General features: G+C 41.2%; 2 protein-coding genes across 4 annotated transcripts in view; both read left to right on the top strand.

Annotated features, from left to right (window-relative positions):
* Positions 1–208: 208 nt before the first annotated feature.
* Positions 209–3,114, top strand: fbxo4 (F-box protein 4). 3 transcript variants are annotated; one of them, XM_053504220.1, is made up of 8 exons: positions 209–612; positions 707–849; positions 934–1,187; positions 1,275–1,489; positions 1,752–1,827; positions 1,933–2,114; positions 2,259–2,437; positions 2,791–3,114. In XM_053504220.1, the coding sequence occupies exons 2-8, from the start codon at positions 712–714 to the stop codon at positions 2,872–2,874; spliced, it is 1,128 nt and encodes a 375-aa protein (XP_053360195.1). In that variant the 5' UTR covers positions 209–612; positions 707–711; the 3' UTR covers positions 2,875–3,114. The 3 variants fall into 3 exon arrangements, with proteins under 3 accessions (XP_053360195.1, XP_053360196.1, XP_053360194.1); XM_053504221.1 differs by having other exon boundaries at positions 703–849; XM_053504219.1 differs by having other exon boundaries at positions 210–622.
* A 6,309-nt stretch (positions 3,115–9,423) lies between these two features.
* Positions 9,424–19,765, top strand: part of ghra (growth hormone receptor a) — a 39,994-nt gene continuing 29,652 nt past the window's right edge. The window contains exon 1 of the mRNA XM_053504165.1: positions 9,424–9,514. The gene's annotated coding sequence lies outside the window, so the exon portion shown is untranslated. The remainder of the gene's footprint in view (positions 9,515–19,765) is intronic.

Below are 19,765 nucleotides of genomic sequence, written 5' to 3'. Positions count from 1 at the left end.
TGTGTAGTGACTTCTGGGTTATTTTTGCTCTCTTGTGGTTTTGTCTATTACACTGGATTAACTAAACGGTTTGAGTTTGCGCGAGCCGTAGCGCGTGTCCTCCGCTCTGCAGGACTACAGATCCCAGCGTGCTCGCGACCTGCTCAGCCAATCAGCGCTCAGCGTCACATCCGGGAGCCCCGCCTCTTCCGCCCGCAGCGCAGCGCGAGCTTTTACATCTAACGTCGAGTTTATTCACAATAAAATAATAAAGAACTTTAAAGATTGACTGAATAATAAATGAGTTAGCATGATAGTTAGCCACCATTAGCGCCATGCTAACGCTGTGTGGGACGTTTAGTTTTGGGGCGTTGAGATATATATTTTAAAGAAACGTAAATTAAATATGGCACATAGTGGATTAAAGATTATAACATTAGTGTAAAAGTTTATTAGTTATTATTATTATTATTATTATTATTATTATTATTACAAGTAAATTAAAATCACTGTAGCCTCGACGACTGTGTTTACTTCCGGTATCAGTGTGACGTCACTGTCCACGCAGTCAGGTGTTTCAGCACTTCCGGGAGAGTGAAGATCAGATCCCAGTGAAGTCTGGAGCTGTGAGAGGTAACACCAGGTCAGATCTGTAGAGTTATTCTGCTCTGTGTGTGTGTGTGTGTGTGTGTGTGCGTGTGTGAACACCTGTGTGACTGTGAGACAGGTGAGATGTTGAGTCCAGCTGCAGTGTTGAGGAGTCTGAGGAACATCAGTCTGTTCAGTGACTCCAGGAGGAGGAGGAGGAGGAGGAGTGAAGGAGCAGAGCAGGAGCTCAGAGAGGAGGACTGTCACCTCCGTCACCTCCCTGTGAGTCTGCTGTGTTACGATTATGGTGTGTGTGTGTGTGTGTGTGTGTGTGGTGTTGTGTAGTGACGTGGTGTTTGCGCGCAGGTGGACGTGCAGCTCCTGCTCCTGACCTTCCTGACCCCGCGGGACCTGTGCAGGCTCGGGGCGACGTGTCACTACTGGAGCTGGATGGTGCGCGACCCGCTGCTCTGGAGGTACTTTCTGCTCCGGGACGCGGCGCTCTGGAGCTCTGTGGATCACATGTCTACCCCGAGACTGCACTACCTCGCCGAGCCCCCAGGGGGAGACAGTGAGGCTGACAGTGAGACGGAGACGGAGCACCTGGACTTTATGGCAGAGTGAGTGACAAACACACACACACACACACACACACACACAGTTAGTCTCGACTATGAGGTTGTTAAATGTCCCCGTCTCTGCTGTAGATACCTGCGCTGTTGTCCCGAGTGTCGCTCTCGGCAGTGCTGCACTCCTCCCTTCGCTCTCTCTTCCTTCCTGCACTCCCTGGTGTCGGACACAGAACCCCGGTTCTCCATGTTCGGCCCTGGACTCGAGCAGCTCGACGTCTCGCTCATGAACGTCATGATGAACTCTCCTCGCGTCCTGAAAGTAGCGGGGATTCCACAGCGGCAGATCAACGGTACACACACACACACACACACACACACACACACACACACACTGTAGCTGATGAGAGAGTTGGTCATGGTTCCAGAGCGGTGTATGTGGAACCCGTGGCTCCTCCTACCTGCCCTGTGAGCCGCGAGAGCCGTTAGCCTTCTCCACACAGGCTCCGCCCACTAGTGCTCCTATTACACTGTTTAGCTGTAAGTCACAGATTACTGGACCTGATTTATGGGTCATTCTCATGCTCTGTGTGTGTGTGTGTGTATGTGTGTTAGGTATTGGATCAGGGATCAGTTTTTTGTACGACGCCCAACACAAGTTTAACATCATCACTTTGTACTCCACCTACAGGTACGGAGGTGCACACACGTCCTCATAATAATAATAATAAACACACTGATGATCACATGACCACTCGCAGTACAACTCTGTGTGTGTGTGTGTGTGCGCGCGCAGGGCAGAGAGAGACCGGGCGCGGGAGGAGAGGTCGAGGGTGGAGAGTAAGGTCTTTTTTCAGGATGATGATGATGATGATGATGGAGGAGGAAGGCGGAGCTTCAGCGTGGCTCCCCAGTTCCAGGAAGTGTTCCGCTCTGTTAACGGCTTCATTTACGTGGCTAACGCGGAGACACACACAGGTGGGCGTGGCACTGCGCTGACACTATGTCTCCATTTTCATGTCACCTTTAGTTCTGCTTCAGACAATACACACACTGAATTAGTGTATGGGTGACGCTTTGTGTGTGTGTGTGTGTGTGTGTGTGTGTGTGTGTGTGTGTTAGCTGTAAGGGAGGAGGAGTTTGCTCAGATCAGCGCGGCGCTCCAGCCCGTGTTCGGTCCCCCGTCCCGTCCCCTCCTCGTCCTCTCCTGTGTGTCCAGAGACGGAGAGAACCGGAGGACGAGTGTGTGTGTTTCTGTCGCTCATCAGCTACAACTCAGCCTGCTGCCCAACCCCTGGATGGTGACCACACACACACACACACTGACACTCACACACACACACACACTTACACACTGACACTCACACACACACACACACTTACACACTGACACTCTCATACACACACAGACACACACACTGATACTTACACACACACACACTGACACTTACACACACACACTGACACTTACACACACACACTGACACACACTGACACTCACTGACACTCACTGACACTCACACACACTTGCACACTAACGCACACACACTCACACTAACGTGCACACTTACTCACTCACATACACACAGCATTATTCAATGCACTCTCTTATAGTGGAGTATTAATTAGTGTGTGTGTGTGTGTGTGTGTGCAGGTGCAGGACGTTGTGGCTGACTCTCTCTCAGGACTGATGGAGGGGATCGGCTGGTTACTCAGACACTCAGGACTCAAAGTCTAGACGACCAGACTGTATATCTGTATAGTTTTATTCAGTCATTTTCTCTAATAACAAACGTGTTCACGTGTGTGTGAGATGGGACAATGTAACATGTTCACGTGTGTGTGAGATGGGACAATGTAACGTGTTCACGTGTGATTTACTGTCTCACACCTGCTGGGTTTTTATAGAGTTTTTTACTCAGAATATTATTCATGTTTATTATAAACAACATATTCAGTTGTCCTCACTGTGTGTGTGTGTGTGGGCACCGAATTGAGGACAAATCTCATACCAGTTAACTGGGGACCTCTCAGCAGGTGGACACACACAACACACAATTTGTTCCAGCATTCTAAACCTGTTCATGAGACTGCAAATTATATTTTTAAAATCATTTTTTATGTAAGGGGTGGAGCTTCCAGCTCAGCGCCTGATTGTCCTTCACACACTACTGGATTTGTGGTTGTCTGAGTTTTTAAGGGAATCACTGTATTCAAATGTTCGTCTCTTGAACACGTAAACATCATTCATTTATTTATTAAAGCATTTAATAAAAGACACACCCGTAATAATGAGCACTGTGTACCTTAAAAAAGGTGGAGAGAATGTTAGAGAGGTGGAGGACAATTCAGACATAACTTCTCTTTCCTCATTAATAAGTTAAATGGGTTTGCTGTGGACACACCCAGCCTTGGAAATTCTTGCTCCACAGTGCCCCTAGTGGAAGTGTGCTCCTGAATATGGCACATGGTGCCTTCAGAGCATTTAAACTGATTCAAATTGATGTGAATTAACATGAAGCACATGACGAGTCAGAGTCTAGGAAGTGTGAACTGTAAAGTACATCCATTTATTCATGTTAATTAAAGATTCATTCACTTGAAACAGCTCTCATAATTTTTATGTATGTCTGTGAACTCTCATTATAAACTACCATTCATAATTTGTTTGGTGGAAACAATAACAGTACGTTAATAACATTTGATATCAATCAGTTTACACTAATGGCTACGTTTACAAAACGATTACCAGATGGAAACAACAACAGGTTTAAAAGGAAGTTATATATTTCTTCATGATGAAACCCTGTCACCTGCTCATTTATTATCTACTGATTCATTACAGGAAAATTGAAGTGGAACAGAGCATACGGTGTATGTGTGAGGAGTGTGTGCTTTGGCTCAGTGTGCAGACATGCAGTGCAGAAAACCTGTTTATTCCAAATTAATTAAAACTGGGAAAAGGGGGAATCTCTCTGTATACTGTATATTGCAGTATAATAGAATATTGATGCTTATAACTATGTACTGTATATAATGCAAAAAAATTATGCACTATAAAATTACCAACACGTAAACAAACCAAAAGAAGCTGGAGTGTGACACTGCGTGCTATGACTGGACTGGTTTCTTGCAGACGACTTGCAGAGTCAAACTCCAGTGAGCACCAGTGAGTTCTCCATGAGATGAGAACTTAAACCAGGGTGGGGCATCAGGCTGGATCAGACAGGTCCAGAGGGCAGGAGTGCTCGGGATCAGGGGTATCTCAGGAGTGCCATGAGGGGAGATGATATCTGAGAGGAGTGGAGTGTAAATTTCATGCCATTATATATGATAAAGCGAGACAAAACCTAGTGAAGGATCTGGATAAAGAGGCTGGATGGCCTGATAGTGGAGCTTACTGAACTGAGTTTAATTTAATAAACCGTACCTTACAATCCATGGCATCAGTCCTGCCCTGATGGAGACCTAGCCTTCAGGTTCTTTAAGCGCTCCTCTATTTGATTGATCCACGTTTCTTTGGAGCAGATCATACGATTTTCCAAGCGGTGGGTTTCTGTTGTCAGAGCAGCTTTTAGTAATTGATTGGTCGAATCAATTTTCATGGCTGGGTTTGAACTTCAAACTGACAGTGAGCTGGTTTTCACGTTGTTATTGGATGGTATCATTGAGAATATGGTCTACACAGAAATTCCCAGGATTTAACACAGCATCTGAAATACCTCAAGTTGACTTTAATCTGTCTTGAGCAGGGTCCAGGTTTCTCATCCATAAGAGGATTGGCAAGATCAGTGTCTGAAAGGGGTTTATTTTAGTCTTGATGGATTTGTTGGCTATCCTCCAAAGACACCACTCGAGTGAGGTGAGTGCTGCAATAGCTTGGCCGATCCTGTGGAGGACTTCGGAGGAGTACGCAACTTTCCATATTTGAATTCTTGAACCTTCTCTGTTTGGGAGCCTTCAAGATGTTCAGTGGGCTTTGACCCATCGGTTGCTGGAAACCTTTGTCAAACTTAGGTGTGGGCAGTGAACTCCTCGCATGGTTAAGTAGACATCAGTATGCAGATAGTTGGGATAAGTGGGGTAATAAACGCATTCACAATCATGAAGACGTTCACTGTTCGATTCCCACGTCAAATTCACTCCTCCATCAGCTGACAAATGGTGAAGACTTGATCACAACAGCCATGATGCGGTCCAAATCCTCCTTGTTCATCTCAGCTGTTCTGTCCGTAACTGAAGAATCTTCATTCATTCATGGAAAGAAGGCTGATGCCACGGTCATTTTTGCATTCCTGATGGTAACCTTCTTCAGGCGTACAGGCCACAAGCTTCCTCTGTAATGCTAACTTATTTAATGAATGATAGCTAGCTACTGTTAGCCTGGAGCAGCTAGCAACAAATCTAGTTTGTCAGCCAATTCATTTTAGACATATTGGCTAGCAATGTTAGCATGCTAGATCACCCTATGTGCTAGGATTTAAAATGTAAATTATCTTGGCTAAGACGATTTGTTGTATCACTAAATATTCCTGATGTAGCGGTTAACATGATTTGGCTAAATTGTTAGAACATAATAAAAATTTTAATGATGTCTTTGATTAGCATTTTAGCTTTATGTAGTGTTTTAAACAGCAAACTAAATTGTCATGTATCACTGAAAATAAGATATGTATAAATTAGTGTGTGCTTTGTCCCCTGACTAGCGCTGGTAATGAGCGTGTATCATGCTAACAGCCTGCGAGTACTGTTTCCTGCATGGACGCAGTGGTTTCCTGCTGTTGTTTTGCTTTTAATTAAAATAAACGTCCTGTTTGGTATCACTGTGTGACGACCTGCAGGAGAAAAGCTTTCATTTTGTTAGCGTGTTTGTTTATGCAGTGCTGAGAGCTGGAATGCTAATTAACGCGTACTTCTGCTCAGCATCAGGTTAGCGTTCTGCATGTTAGTTACTTGGTTTCGGGTCAGTGTGTGTGTGTGTGTATGTGTGTGTATAATAAGGATAAACATTCGACCTTAACATTTTGAACACAAACATCACAACACAAGCTAAATGTGTATATAATACTGGTATATAGGCTACAATAGTATAACAACTTATTTACCTTCTTCCAGATTTATACACTTCCTTGGGTTAGCTGCTAATTAGCCTGCATGCTAACTAAATGCTGGGTACAGCGTGAGTGACATTACTACACAGTGGTTCAGGCTCTGATCAGAGTCGTATCCACTCGCTAACTGAGGAAGTAGCATGCTAACAAGCGCTCGCCAGTACTTGCTAGCCTGGTAAGGTGTTTGTGTTGATTAGCCGTGTTAAATTTCCTGGACCTTTAGAGAGTTTGTGAACTTGATCAGTGTTTTTTTTTTTATATATACTGCACATTATTTATGGATGATTATTTGTTATTTATTTACACACCTGCTGCTATATAAAAACACGCCTTTTCTCTTTAAATCCTTTAAACACACACACACACACACACACACACACATTGATTTGAGTGGCGTTATGCTTGGCCCCGGGGGATCAGTAACTGGGGATAATCTGATTGCTGGTGTTCTGGCTGACGGTCAGCAGGTCAAGAGCAGCAAAATGAGAATAAACGTGGAGCTCAGGGCCGAGGGCGGGGTTACAGTCTGTAGGACACACGAGAACCGCCTCCGTATGTCTTTGTAATGTGGGAAAAAAGCAGAGCACCAGCAGGCACAGGGAGAACATGCAAACTCCACACACACACACACACACACACACACACAGACTGCAGGCAGGAATCTAACCCGTGACACTGGAGCTGCAAGGCTAACCACCACCCCACTGTGCTAGCAGGTTTTTTATTATAAGAAAATGTCATAGTTTTATATTTTGGTAAGATATTGTTACATTATAAAGTAAAACATTTTATATAAAAACATGAAATGATCTTTTCACCCCATTCAAGATAAATAAGTTAAATGTTCTAATATGAAAATTTCACTTGAAACTTTTAGTAAAGTATTCTTGTCGGTGTGTGTGTGTGTGTGTCTTAATCCCTGAGCTCAGTGTGTAGAGCGGCCGGTGGTAATAGATTTTAAATAGTATCTGTACAGGGCTCTTAACAAGGGTCGGTGTCGTTTACACAATCAAAATGTATGAAGATAGAAAAGAAACCATGAAGCGACTCTGGAGGGACTTGAACTCACAACCTTTGAACAGCTCCACCACTAAGCCTGGACGTCCACTGCACCACGGCGCCCCCCTGAGGAGGAGAAATGAACAGAACAGAGTGAACTCCGCTTGAGTTATCATAACGAACTGCACTTTACTGAGTGTGAGCTGTTTACTGTGGCGCCCTCACACACACTCACCTCACACACACTTCAGATTAGTTTCAGATGTAAATGACCTCATGACCTTTATTAGAGTGTACATGGTAATGATGCACTCACTCACTCATGACTCACTGATGGAGAGCAGATACACACACACACTCTGATCATGTGTGTGTGTGTGTGTGTGTACAGGAGCATCACAGTGCTCAGAGATAGAACCTGTAATAAGCTGCCTTTATCGCCATGACGTTTCTTCTTCTTCCTATTATTATTATTATTATTATTATTATATAAATATGAGGAGGGTTCTGTCTGTACATCGGGTCAGAACTCGCTCTCTCTCTCTCTCTCGCTCTCTCTCTGTGATATCTCTATGTTCCATACAGTGGAGGACCAGAAACCAGTTTCAGAAACATCTCTGTCTGTCTGTCCGGCCAGGTTACGTCACAGCGTCTAGAGCATCACAGCAACTGCAAAAGAATCAGTAAATTCTGTCCAGCGGTCGATTTAAAACCCGCCCACAGTTTGACGCACGAGCAGTACACTGTCAAAAAGTGTGACGTATAGTCCGACACAAAACTGATTTATGGTGCAAGGTTTAGTTTTTATAATGTACCTTTTTTTATAGTAAGCCATGACTACCTGCACTGTTGTGTGTGTGTGTGTGTGTGTGTGTGTGTGTGTGAAGAGAGGATTTTCCTTGAGGTGGGCGTGGCTATACACATCACTCAACAGAGCCAATTAACACAATAGTGTATTATGTATACACAGAGTATGAGGAAGACACAGGAATGACAATAATACACCTACAAGCTGCCGAAATACTCAATAAAAATAAATAAAAAAATACAGGTACATTATAAAAACTGAACCTTAAAACAAAATGTGGAGTAAAAGTGATGTTATGAACAGTTATGTGTGGGATTTAATAATCTACTGTAAAATAATCTACTAATGCGCTACTGTCTCAATGTAAACAAACACCTGCACCAATAGATATTAATTAGAAAAGATAAAGTGAATATTTTGACTGGGATTAGTTCATATTTTCACTTTGGCTGAAATAACAGCGCTGAAGTGGTATAAGTGAATTTTAACACGCTGGAGTGGTTTTAAGACAAAACTTCATCTTTATCCTTTGATCTACTTTTTCCATTTCTCATCTGTGATTCACTCTCCGATTACCGAACAGGGAGTGTATTTGTCTGAGCACCAAAGAAGGACAACTTAGTGTAAACAAGGCGTAAGATACTCAACCTTACAGAATGGGATTTCTTTGTATTAATAAGTTAGACAGAGAGTTCTGCTGTACAGAGAGACACACAGACATGGACGTGGGCTTCAACCTCTAATAATAATAATAATAATAATAATAATCATAATAACAATAATAATAATAATAATAATAATAATAATAATAATAATATCACTGATTACATTAAAGATCAAATTTTATACATTTAATAAACATTTTAACTGTTTATACAAATTATTTAACTGTCAATGATGCGGAAACACACACACACACACACGTATATGAGTATATTCAGTACATATACTGTAGATAGAGGGAGAGAGTGTGTGTGTGTGTGTGCGCGTGTAGGTGTGTGTTAATGAGTGTATGTGTGTGTGTGAGTGTGTGTGTATGTATGTGTGTGTTAATGTGTGTGTGTGAGTGTGTGTATTTATGTGTGTGTTAATGTATGTGTGAGTGTGTGTTAATGTGAGTGTGTGAGTGTGTGTACGTATGTATGTATATGTATGTGTGTGTGTGTGTTTATGAGTGTGTGTTAATGTGAGTGTGTGAGTGTGTGTATGTATATGTACGTGTTTGTGTGTGTTTATGAGTGTGTGTTAATGTGTGTGTGTGTGTGTGTGTCGCCAGGGGGCGCTGCTCTCAGACGTTATTTGAATCCCAAAGTCCAAAATCACTGTGCGGTTTTCCACTCACACACACACACACACACACACAGCATGTCGTCGGAGTCCGGAGTGTGTGTGAGTGTCTGAAGCGCGCGGAGGAGATCGGAGCTCTGGAGGAACACACACACACACACACTGAGCGCGAGGTGAGTCCTGATCTCCTGACTATATCCCGTGTGTGTGTGTGTGAGTGTGTGTGTGTGAGTGTGTTACACTCGGTACAAAGTTGTGTCAGAGCGAGTTACTGTGTGTCCTGTGTGTTAAAGCACATTACAGTCTTACTCCAGTGTGTGTGTGTGTGTGTGTGTGTGTGTGTTAACGCGCAGTGTGTGTGTGTGTGTGTGTGTGTGTCTCGGTGTTGTGCAGTATGTATTCGCCCCCTCTGTCTCAGCCATGTTAAAGTTCAGTACAGTCTCATGAGGAGGAGTTCTGTACACACACACACACACACACACATCTTACACACACACACAACATACACACCCTACACACACACACACACACACCACCAAACACACTTATTCACACACACAGACACACACACACACACACACACACACACACATCTTACACACACACACACACACACACACACACACACACACCAACAAACACACTTATTTACACACACACTCAGACACACACACCCTTACACACACACACACACACACCAACAAACACACTTATTCACACACACACACACACACACACACACACACACACACCAACAAACACACTTATTCACACACACACACACACACACACACACACACACACACCAACAAACACACTTATTCACACACACACTCAGACACACACACCCTTACACACACACACACACACCAACAAACACACTTATTCACACACACACTCAGACACACACACCCTTACACACACACACACACACCAACAAACACACTTATTCACACACACACACACACACACACACACACATCTTACACATACACACACTCTCTCACACCCACACCTTACACGTACACATCCACACACACACCAACAAACACTTACACACACACACACACACACACATCTTACACACACACACACCCTTACAAACACACCCTTACACACACACACACCAACAAACACACTTATTCACACACACACAACCACACACACACACACACACACACATCTTACACACACACACACCCTTACACACACACACACACCAACAAACACACTTATTCACACACACACTCAGACACACACACCCTTACACACACACACACCAACAAACACACTTATTCACACACACACAACCACACACACACACACACACACATCTTACACACACACACACTCTCTCACTCACACACCTTACACGTACACATCCACACACACACTCACACACTCTCACACACCCTTACACACTCTCACACACTCTTACACACTCACACACACACACTCACACTCACACACTTTCAACCAACACACACACCTTCAGTGTGTGTACCTGCATGGTTGTTAGTACACAGGTTACTTTGTGACAGTGTGTGTGTGTGTGTGTGTGTGTGTGTGATGTACATAACTATTAAACACCACAATAAATAAGTTGAAGTTTAGGGAATCATCATCATCATCATCATCATCATCGTGGTCATGGTGGTAAACCATGGATGTACCTGGTAAACCAGTAACCTGTAACCTGGATGTAAAACCCAGAACAACACACTGACGGTGTGACTGATACAATAATCCATAACGTTTAATTATTTACTCACATTAAAGATGTAAAGCTATTCTTATATAAACACAGTCTAAAGTGTCGTGTGAAGTGTTTGATCTTTCCAGGTGTTTATTTGTCACTCAGAAATGTTCCAGGACTTCAGTCGAACGTTAATATCACACACACACACAGACACACACACACAGACACACACACACACACACACAGCTGGAGTAAATACAGGAGTCAGTTTTTGCCCCTTTGATAAATCATAAATAAACTGTAATTCCTTTGAAAGCTGAGTGAAATGACACTTTCACCACCCAGACCTGATCACTGCCAGACCTGGTGAATCAATAAAACACTGGAATAGAAGCTTTCTGACAAAGTAACACACACTGAAAGATCTCACATCATGTAATTCAGGAACAGATGAGAAACAGAGTGATTGACATGTTTCAGTGTGTAAAGTCTTACAGAGTTGTGTCCAAGGCTTTAGGACTCGGTGAGAGACATCATACACACATGGAGAAAACCTGGAACCGTAGTGAACCTTCCCAGGAGCGTCCGGCCGACCAACATTACTCCAAGAGCACAACGACACCTCACCCAGGGACTCATAGAAGAACCCAGGAGAACATCTAAAGACCTGCAGGCCTCACTCGCCTCAGAACAGTCTTCATGGTTCAACAATCAGAAAGAGACTGGGGGGGGGGGGGGGGATGGTGCCCGGTTCCAAGGCGGAAGACACTGCTGCCCATAAAGAACACGTCTCTGAACAAAAGAGAAAGATGTCATTTTTCCAAAAACCATCGTGAATGGGTTTTCACAGGATTGATGAGATCAAAATGATTGATGTGTCCCGTTACATCTGGCATAAAACTAACACAGCGTTTTATAAAAAGATCATCATATCAGCAGTCACACATGGTGGTGGTAGCGTGATGGTCTGGGCCACAACTCTGCACTCTACCAGAAAATTCTGAGGGACAATGTCTGGACATCAGTTCGTGACCTCAAGCTCAAGCACACTCGGTTTATACAGAGGGACAGCGATCCCAAACACACCAGCAGTCCAAACAAAACACAGTTAAGGGTTTGGAGTGGCCTCGTCAAAGTCTAGCCCTAAATCTGACTGAGGTGCTGTGGCGTGACCTTCAACAGGGGAATCCAATGTGGCTGAATAGAAACAATTCTGCAAAGAGGAGCGGGCCAAAATTCCTCCACAGTGACGTGAAAGAGTCGTTGCTCTTTTTTGCAGAATTGTTTTTCTTCCCTTGAAATTGAATAATGAAATTAGGAATCATGCAAATACTTTTTAATTAATAAATGCACTTATATAAATGTAAATTCCACACTAGTTGTTAAATACTACTGAAATCAACTTATTAACATAAGAATTTTTTTTTTTGAAAGTTTCACGTTTAGTAAAGCCTCCGAGTGGCGCAGTGGTAAAGTGCCTGCACTATCACCTGGAGGTTGCGAGTTCAGTTCCCAGAGCCGTATTCCTCTCTCGCAGCCGGAGGTCTAGAGAGAGCTGATTGGCCGATACCTCTCAGGGGGGAGGGGGGAGGGGTACGCGAAAGGAGCGGATAGTGCTGTCCTCCGAGTGTGTTACTCCGCCCCCAACAGTGTGTGAGCGAGCACTTTGAAAAGGTGTCATGTGGTTCGGCCCTCCACACTGAGTGGTTGTAATAAATTGGGGAGAAAAAATTATAAAAAAAACATGTTTTGTAATGATCAGTTAGATAAAATGTTCAATTTTATTAAGCAAAAATTAACAGAAGATTACAGACGCCATCTTTATTAGATAATAATCAGCACGCGGCCATCAGCCAATCAGAGTCCAGGACGACCCGCGGCCTGCAGTGTAGGGATTAGGGATTAGGGAGTGTGGAGTGAGGCTGCATATAAACTGTCTCAGTCTTAGACTCTGGGACACGCTGACTCAGAGTCAATATAATTAATATTTAATTAGAGTTTAATTACACACTCCTGTAGCTAAACGGTCCAGAGGGACGAGTTACAGAGAGAGAGGATCAAAGCCAGGTTCTGCAGAGTGTGTGTGTGTGTTTGTGTGTGTGTGTGTGTGTGTGTGAGGAGGTTACAGTGTGTGTGTATGTAAAAACTAATCTACTTCAAATAGTAATAGACTGATTACTACTTTAAAGTTGTAATTTGATTACATTACTGATTATAACATGTCAAAAGTGATCAGATTACTGATTATGTTACTGTCAGGTGACTTTAAAAACATCTGTCGTTATGTGCGAAGGGGTGGGCGGGCGCTAATTAATATTAACGAACCTCACGCTTCTCCTCCCCCTTTCCCCTTCCTCCCCCTTTAACCCCACTTCTCCCGTAAGACCTCTGGCCTCGTGTCCGTGTGTCCGTGGGTCTGTGGTGCCGCCCGCGCACACAGTAAACCCGTTACAACATCAAAGCGAAAACTACACAACTCTCTGAGGATTGATCAAAGTGCATGCTCATTAACTGATGCTGCCGCGCAAAACGGGATTTTTTAATAACACTTTTATTAATTTTTAAACACCACATTTGTAACGCGAGTAACGTAATGTTATTGATGTTGGTAACTGTAATTAAATTACATGTATGTGTGTGTGAGTGTGTGTCTCTCTAACACACTGTCACAGTGAGATAAACACTTTAATGTTGAATCCCTCGAGAGCAGCTGTGTGGGTTTATCACCGCTCCACACACACACACACACACACACACACACACACACACACACGTCTCATTTTGCATAAATACATAACTGTGGATCTTCTGAAGTGATTTTATTGTTAGATTTTCAGCTGCAGCATCTCAGAACAACAAAACAAATCACTAACACACACACACACACACACACACACGTATATGAGGATGCGGGAGAAGATGAGTGGGAGAACTCTGTGTGTGTGTGTGTTCAGGATCACCTGGGGGGTGAAAACTTTTGTTGCGGTGCAGAGTTGTGTGTGTGTGTGTGTGTGTATGTGTATGAGCTCTGGATTATAAACAGTAGCAGTGGTTCTGCAGCGAGGCGATCAGCATGTCGACACACGAGCCGCAGGTTAGACGACACGCCGCGCGGCTCACTCACACACTTCAATACACACACACACACACACACACACACAAACACTCTATACACACTATAAACCCTCTGTACGCACTATACACACTCTATACACACTCTACACACTCTATACACACTCTATACACACTCTATACACACTCTGTGTACACTATACACACTCTATACACACTCTACACACTCTATACACACTCTGTGTACACTATACACACTCTGTACACACTATACACACTCTATACACACTCTATACACACTCTATACACACTCTATACACACTCTGTACACACTATACACACTCTATACACACTTTACACACTCTATACACACTCTATACACACTCTGTGTACACTATACACACTCTGTACACACTATACACACTCTATGTACACTATACACACTCTGTACACACTATTCACACTATACACACTCTATGTACACTATACACACTCTATACACACTCTATACAAACTCTATACACACTCTATACACACTCTATGTACACTATACACTCTGTACACACTATACACACTATGTACACTATACACACTCCATGTACACTATACACACTCTGTACACACTATTTACACTCTGTACACACTATTTACACTCTGTACACACTTTATGTACACTATACACACTCTGTACACACTATTTACACTCTGTACACACTCTATGTACACTATACACACTCTATACACACACTATACACACTCTATGTACACTATACACACTCTATGTACACTATAAACACTCTATACACACTCTATACACACTCTATACACACTATACACACTCTATGTACACTATACACACTCTATGTACACTATACACACTCTATGTACACTATACACGCTCTATACACACTATACACACTCTATGTACACTATACACACTCTATACACACTATACACACTCTATGTACATTATACACGCTCTATACACACTCTATGTACACTATACACACTCTATACACACTATACACACTCTATACACACTCTATACAGACTCTATACACACTCTATGTACACTATACACACTTTATACACACTATACACACTCTATACACACTCTATACACACTCTATACACACTCTATGTACACTATACACACTCTATACACACTCTATACACTCTATACACACTCTGTACACACTATACACACTCTATACACACTCTACACACTCTATACACACTATACACACTCTATACACACTCTATGTACACTATACACACTATACACACTCTATACACACTACACACACTCTATACACACTATACACACTCTATGTACACTATACAAACTCTATACACACTTATACAAACTCTATACACACTATACACACTATACACACTCTGTACACATTCTATACACACTTTTTACACACTGTGCACACACTATGTACACTATACACACTCCATACACACTTTACACACTCTATGTACACTATACACACTCTATGTACACTATACACATTCTATGTACACTATACACACTCTATACACACTATACACACTCTATACACACTATACACACTCTATGTACACTATACACACTCTATACACACTATACACACTCTATACACACTATACACACTCTATGTACACTATACACACTCTATACACACTCTATACACACTATACACACTCTATACACACTATACACACTCTATACACACTCTATACACACTCTATACACACTCTATACACACTCTGTACACACTATACACACTCTATACACACTATACACACTCTATACACACTATACACACTCTATACACACTATACACACTCTATGTACACTATACACACTCTATGTACACTATACACACTCTATGTACACTATACACACTCTATGTACACTATACACACTCTATGTACACTATACACACTCTATACACACTAAACACACTCTATACACACTTTGTACACACTATACACACTCTATACACACTATACACACTCTATGTACACTTTACACACTATATACACACTATACACACTCTATACACACTATACACACTCTATACACACTATACACACTCTATGTACACTATACACACTATACACACTCTATGTACACTATACACACTATACACACTCTATGTACACTATACACACTCTATACACACTATACACACTCTATGTACACTATACACACTCTATACACACTATACACACTCTATGTACACTATACACACTCTATACACACTCTATGTACACTATACACACTCTGTACACACTATACACACTCTGTACACACTATACACACTCTATACACACTATACACACTCTGTACACACTATGCACACACTATGTACACTCTATACACACTATACACACTCTATATACACTCTATACACACTCTATGTACACTATACACACTCTATACACACTCTATATACACTCTATGTACACTATACACACTCTATACACAATCTATATACACTATACACACTCTATACACACTATACACACTCTATACACACTATACACACTCTATGTACACTATACACACTCTATACACACTATACACACTCTATGTACACTATACACACTCTGTACACACTATACACACTCTATACACACTATACACACTCTATACACACTATAAACACTCTATGTACACTATACACACTCTATACACACTAAACACACTCTATACACACTCTGTACACACTATACACACTCTATACACACTATACACACTCTGTACACTCTATACATAATCTATGTACACTATACACACTCTATACACACTATACACACTCTATGTACACTATACACACTCTGTACACACTATACACACTCTATACACACTATACACACTCTGTACACACTATGCACACACTATGTACACTCTATACACACTATACACACTCTATACACACTCTATACACACTAAACACACTCTATACACACTCTGTACACACTATACACACTCTATACACACTAAACAAACTCTATACACACTCTATACACACTCTGTACACTCTATACATAATCTATGTACACTCTATACACACTATACACACTCTATACACACTCTATGTACACTATACACACTCTATACACACTCTATATACACTCTATGTACACTATACACACTTTATACACACTCTATGTACACTATACACACTCTATACAAACTCTATATACACTCTATGTACACTATACACACCCATATATACACTATACAAATACTATACACACACACACACACACACACACACTCTATACACACTATATGTTGTATATACTCTATACACATTCTATGCAAACTCTCACCCTGTATACACACTATACACACTATTCACACACACATACACACTATCACACTCTATACACACTCTACACATACACTATACACACACTATATACACGGTACACACTATATACACTAAACACTCTATATATGCAATATACATACTACACACACTCTACAAATACTATACACACCATTCACACACACACACACACACACTATACACACTATACAAATACTATACACACCATTAACATTCTATACATGCATCCTCTTTACACTTTATACACACTATACACGCACTGTATACACACTATAAGTTTAGCCCAGTGCAAAAGTTTGTGCATCCTTTACATAAAATTAGAGGACCTGTGCAGAAAATGCATTCTTGTCTGTTTGACATGGATCCAGGACACGCCCACATTTACAAAAAAAAAAGAAAAAGTTTTTTAGGACATTTTAATGTTTAATTGTAAATCGTAATTCCTTTTTTAATTAAAGCATTACATGTTGTTGTATTAGAACTCATGGGGGCACAAACTTATGCTTTCCTTTGTGTTTATATATAGGTGTGTGTACTGTGTAGTGTACAGAAATATAAACGTGTGTTATAAAGGGTGTAGTCCTGCACTTTTAGAGCGTTTGAGGTTTTCAGGTGTGGAGAACGTTCAGGGACGGTTCCACACAGAACCCGCCAGGACGACGAGAACCGATCAGGCTTTTATAGGTGCAAAAATAATCCTTTAAACTTTAAAACATTAGAGCTAAACTAGGACTGAAACGATTCCTAATCCCATTACTGAAATAAAAGCTTCTTTTAATTAACGTTAAAAGCTTGCGTTATGTTTTTGCGCAATTATTTGTTTGCTTTGACACGCCGCGCTTCCGGATGCAAACCGCCAGTAAACACAGACGAAGAAGCAGCGCTGACGTCACCCACAAAGCGGAAGGAGACGCGAACAGTTAGTGTGTATTGATTTAATGGAGCGTTCTGTTACGGCTGCAAAATGGACAGGAGCGATAAAAAACCTTCCACAACGTAGGGCTTTGTATAATTATTTATTTTAACGTGTGTGTTATGTGCTAAAATGCCCCTCTGCCATGGATTGCCCCCCCCTGCCCCCCCACACAAATGAATAAACAAAAATTAAGACACGTAATGCAAATTCTCATATAATGTTTTATTTGTGCCACATTTATGTTGCAGGTGTTTGTCATCTAATACAAAAATGTTTACACTAAATAAATAAAAGATTACACCAAACGATTTTTATTATAAAATAAGTAATATAAAAATATACATGTTGTATATAAAACAAAATATATATAATTTATATATTTTTTTCCTATACAACATGTCTTTTTAAAATTTCTTATTTTATAATTAAATTCGTTTGGTGCATCATAAACCTATAAATTTATGTTCGAATATAATATTTAATAGAGATTATGTGTGTGTGTGTGGGGGGGGGGGGCATTTTAGCGCATAACAGTGTGTCTTAGTTTTTTTGATACTTAAAGTCATCAATATCTTTTTTATAGTTTTTGCATCTGAGAAAAGGCTTTAAAATAAGAATGTATTTGACTGTAATGCACTTAACTCATCTCAGTCACCTTTAATCTGTTCCCTGTATTGTGAAGAACGACGATGTTTATTGTTGATAAAATGCTGTATGCGTTTAAAAAATAAGAGTAGATTTTTCTAAAAAGAAAACCAATTAATCTTTGTTTCTCTTATATATTATACATTGATGATTTATTAAGCAAAAGTACATTTTATCCGATTAATCGATTAAATCTTTGGTAGAATACTGGATTTTAGAATATATAATATTAGAATATTCGATAGCTACAGCCCCACTCTAAACTCCACCTTCCATTCCTCAGTACAACCAGCAGGAAATAATCTGCAAAAATAATGGCACCCCTCGGACAGTGTACAAAACATCGGCATAGTAACAGTTACCTTTATAATAAAAACACAACATGTCAAGCTACAATGTTTATAAAATACATCACACACACACACACACACGTGCAGGTGTTCTCACTGGGTGTGTTTATTCCTCTGTTTTCATTCAGCATCCATTAAAAAGGATTAGAATCTAATTGAATAAAGTTTGTTTAATGCGAGGTTACTGTGACCCACTTGATTAGAACGGACTTCATTATTCCGCGCGAACGTGAACGTGACCGCGTGAGAGACGCTCTTCCTCTCAGACACTAACAATCCCACAGTCCTCTTCTGAGTAAATATAAACAGGGTTGGAGAGTCTTTCACTGTCCGGGTTTACAAACTAAACATTTATTTATAAAGATAACTATCTCACACACACACACACACAC

The sequence above is a fragment of the Clarias gariepinus genome, chromosome 9 (assembly GCF_024256425.1).
Source record: "Clarias gariepinus isolate MV-2021 ecotype Netherlands chromosome 9, CGAR_prim_01v2, whole genome shotgun sequence".
NCBI lineage: Eukaryota > Metazoa > Chordata > Actinopteri > Siluriformes > Clariidae > Clarias > Clarias gariepinus.
Note: the sequence above shows the minus strand (reverse complement) of the source record. Positions and strands in the feature narration are given on the sequence as shown.

What these genes read in the sequence shown, in the direction of transcription:
- fbxo4 (XM_053504220.1), top strand. Translation starts at nt 712, where the DNA reads ATGTTGAGTCCAGCTGCAGTGTTGAGGAGTCTGAGGAACATCAGTCTG. An exon ending in CACCTGGACTTTATGGCAGA is followed by an intron (nt 1,188 to 1,274) that starts GTGAGTGACAAA and finishes TCTCTGCTGTAG; the next exon opens with ATACCTGCGCTGTTGTCCCG. An exon ending in TAACGCGGAGACACACACAG is followed by an intron (nt 2,115 to 2,258) that starts GTGGGCGTGGCA and finishes TGTGTGTGTTAG; the next exon opens with CTGTAAGGGAGGAGGAGTTT.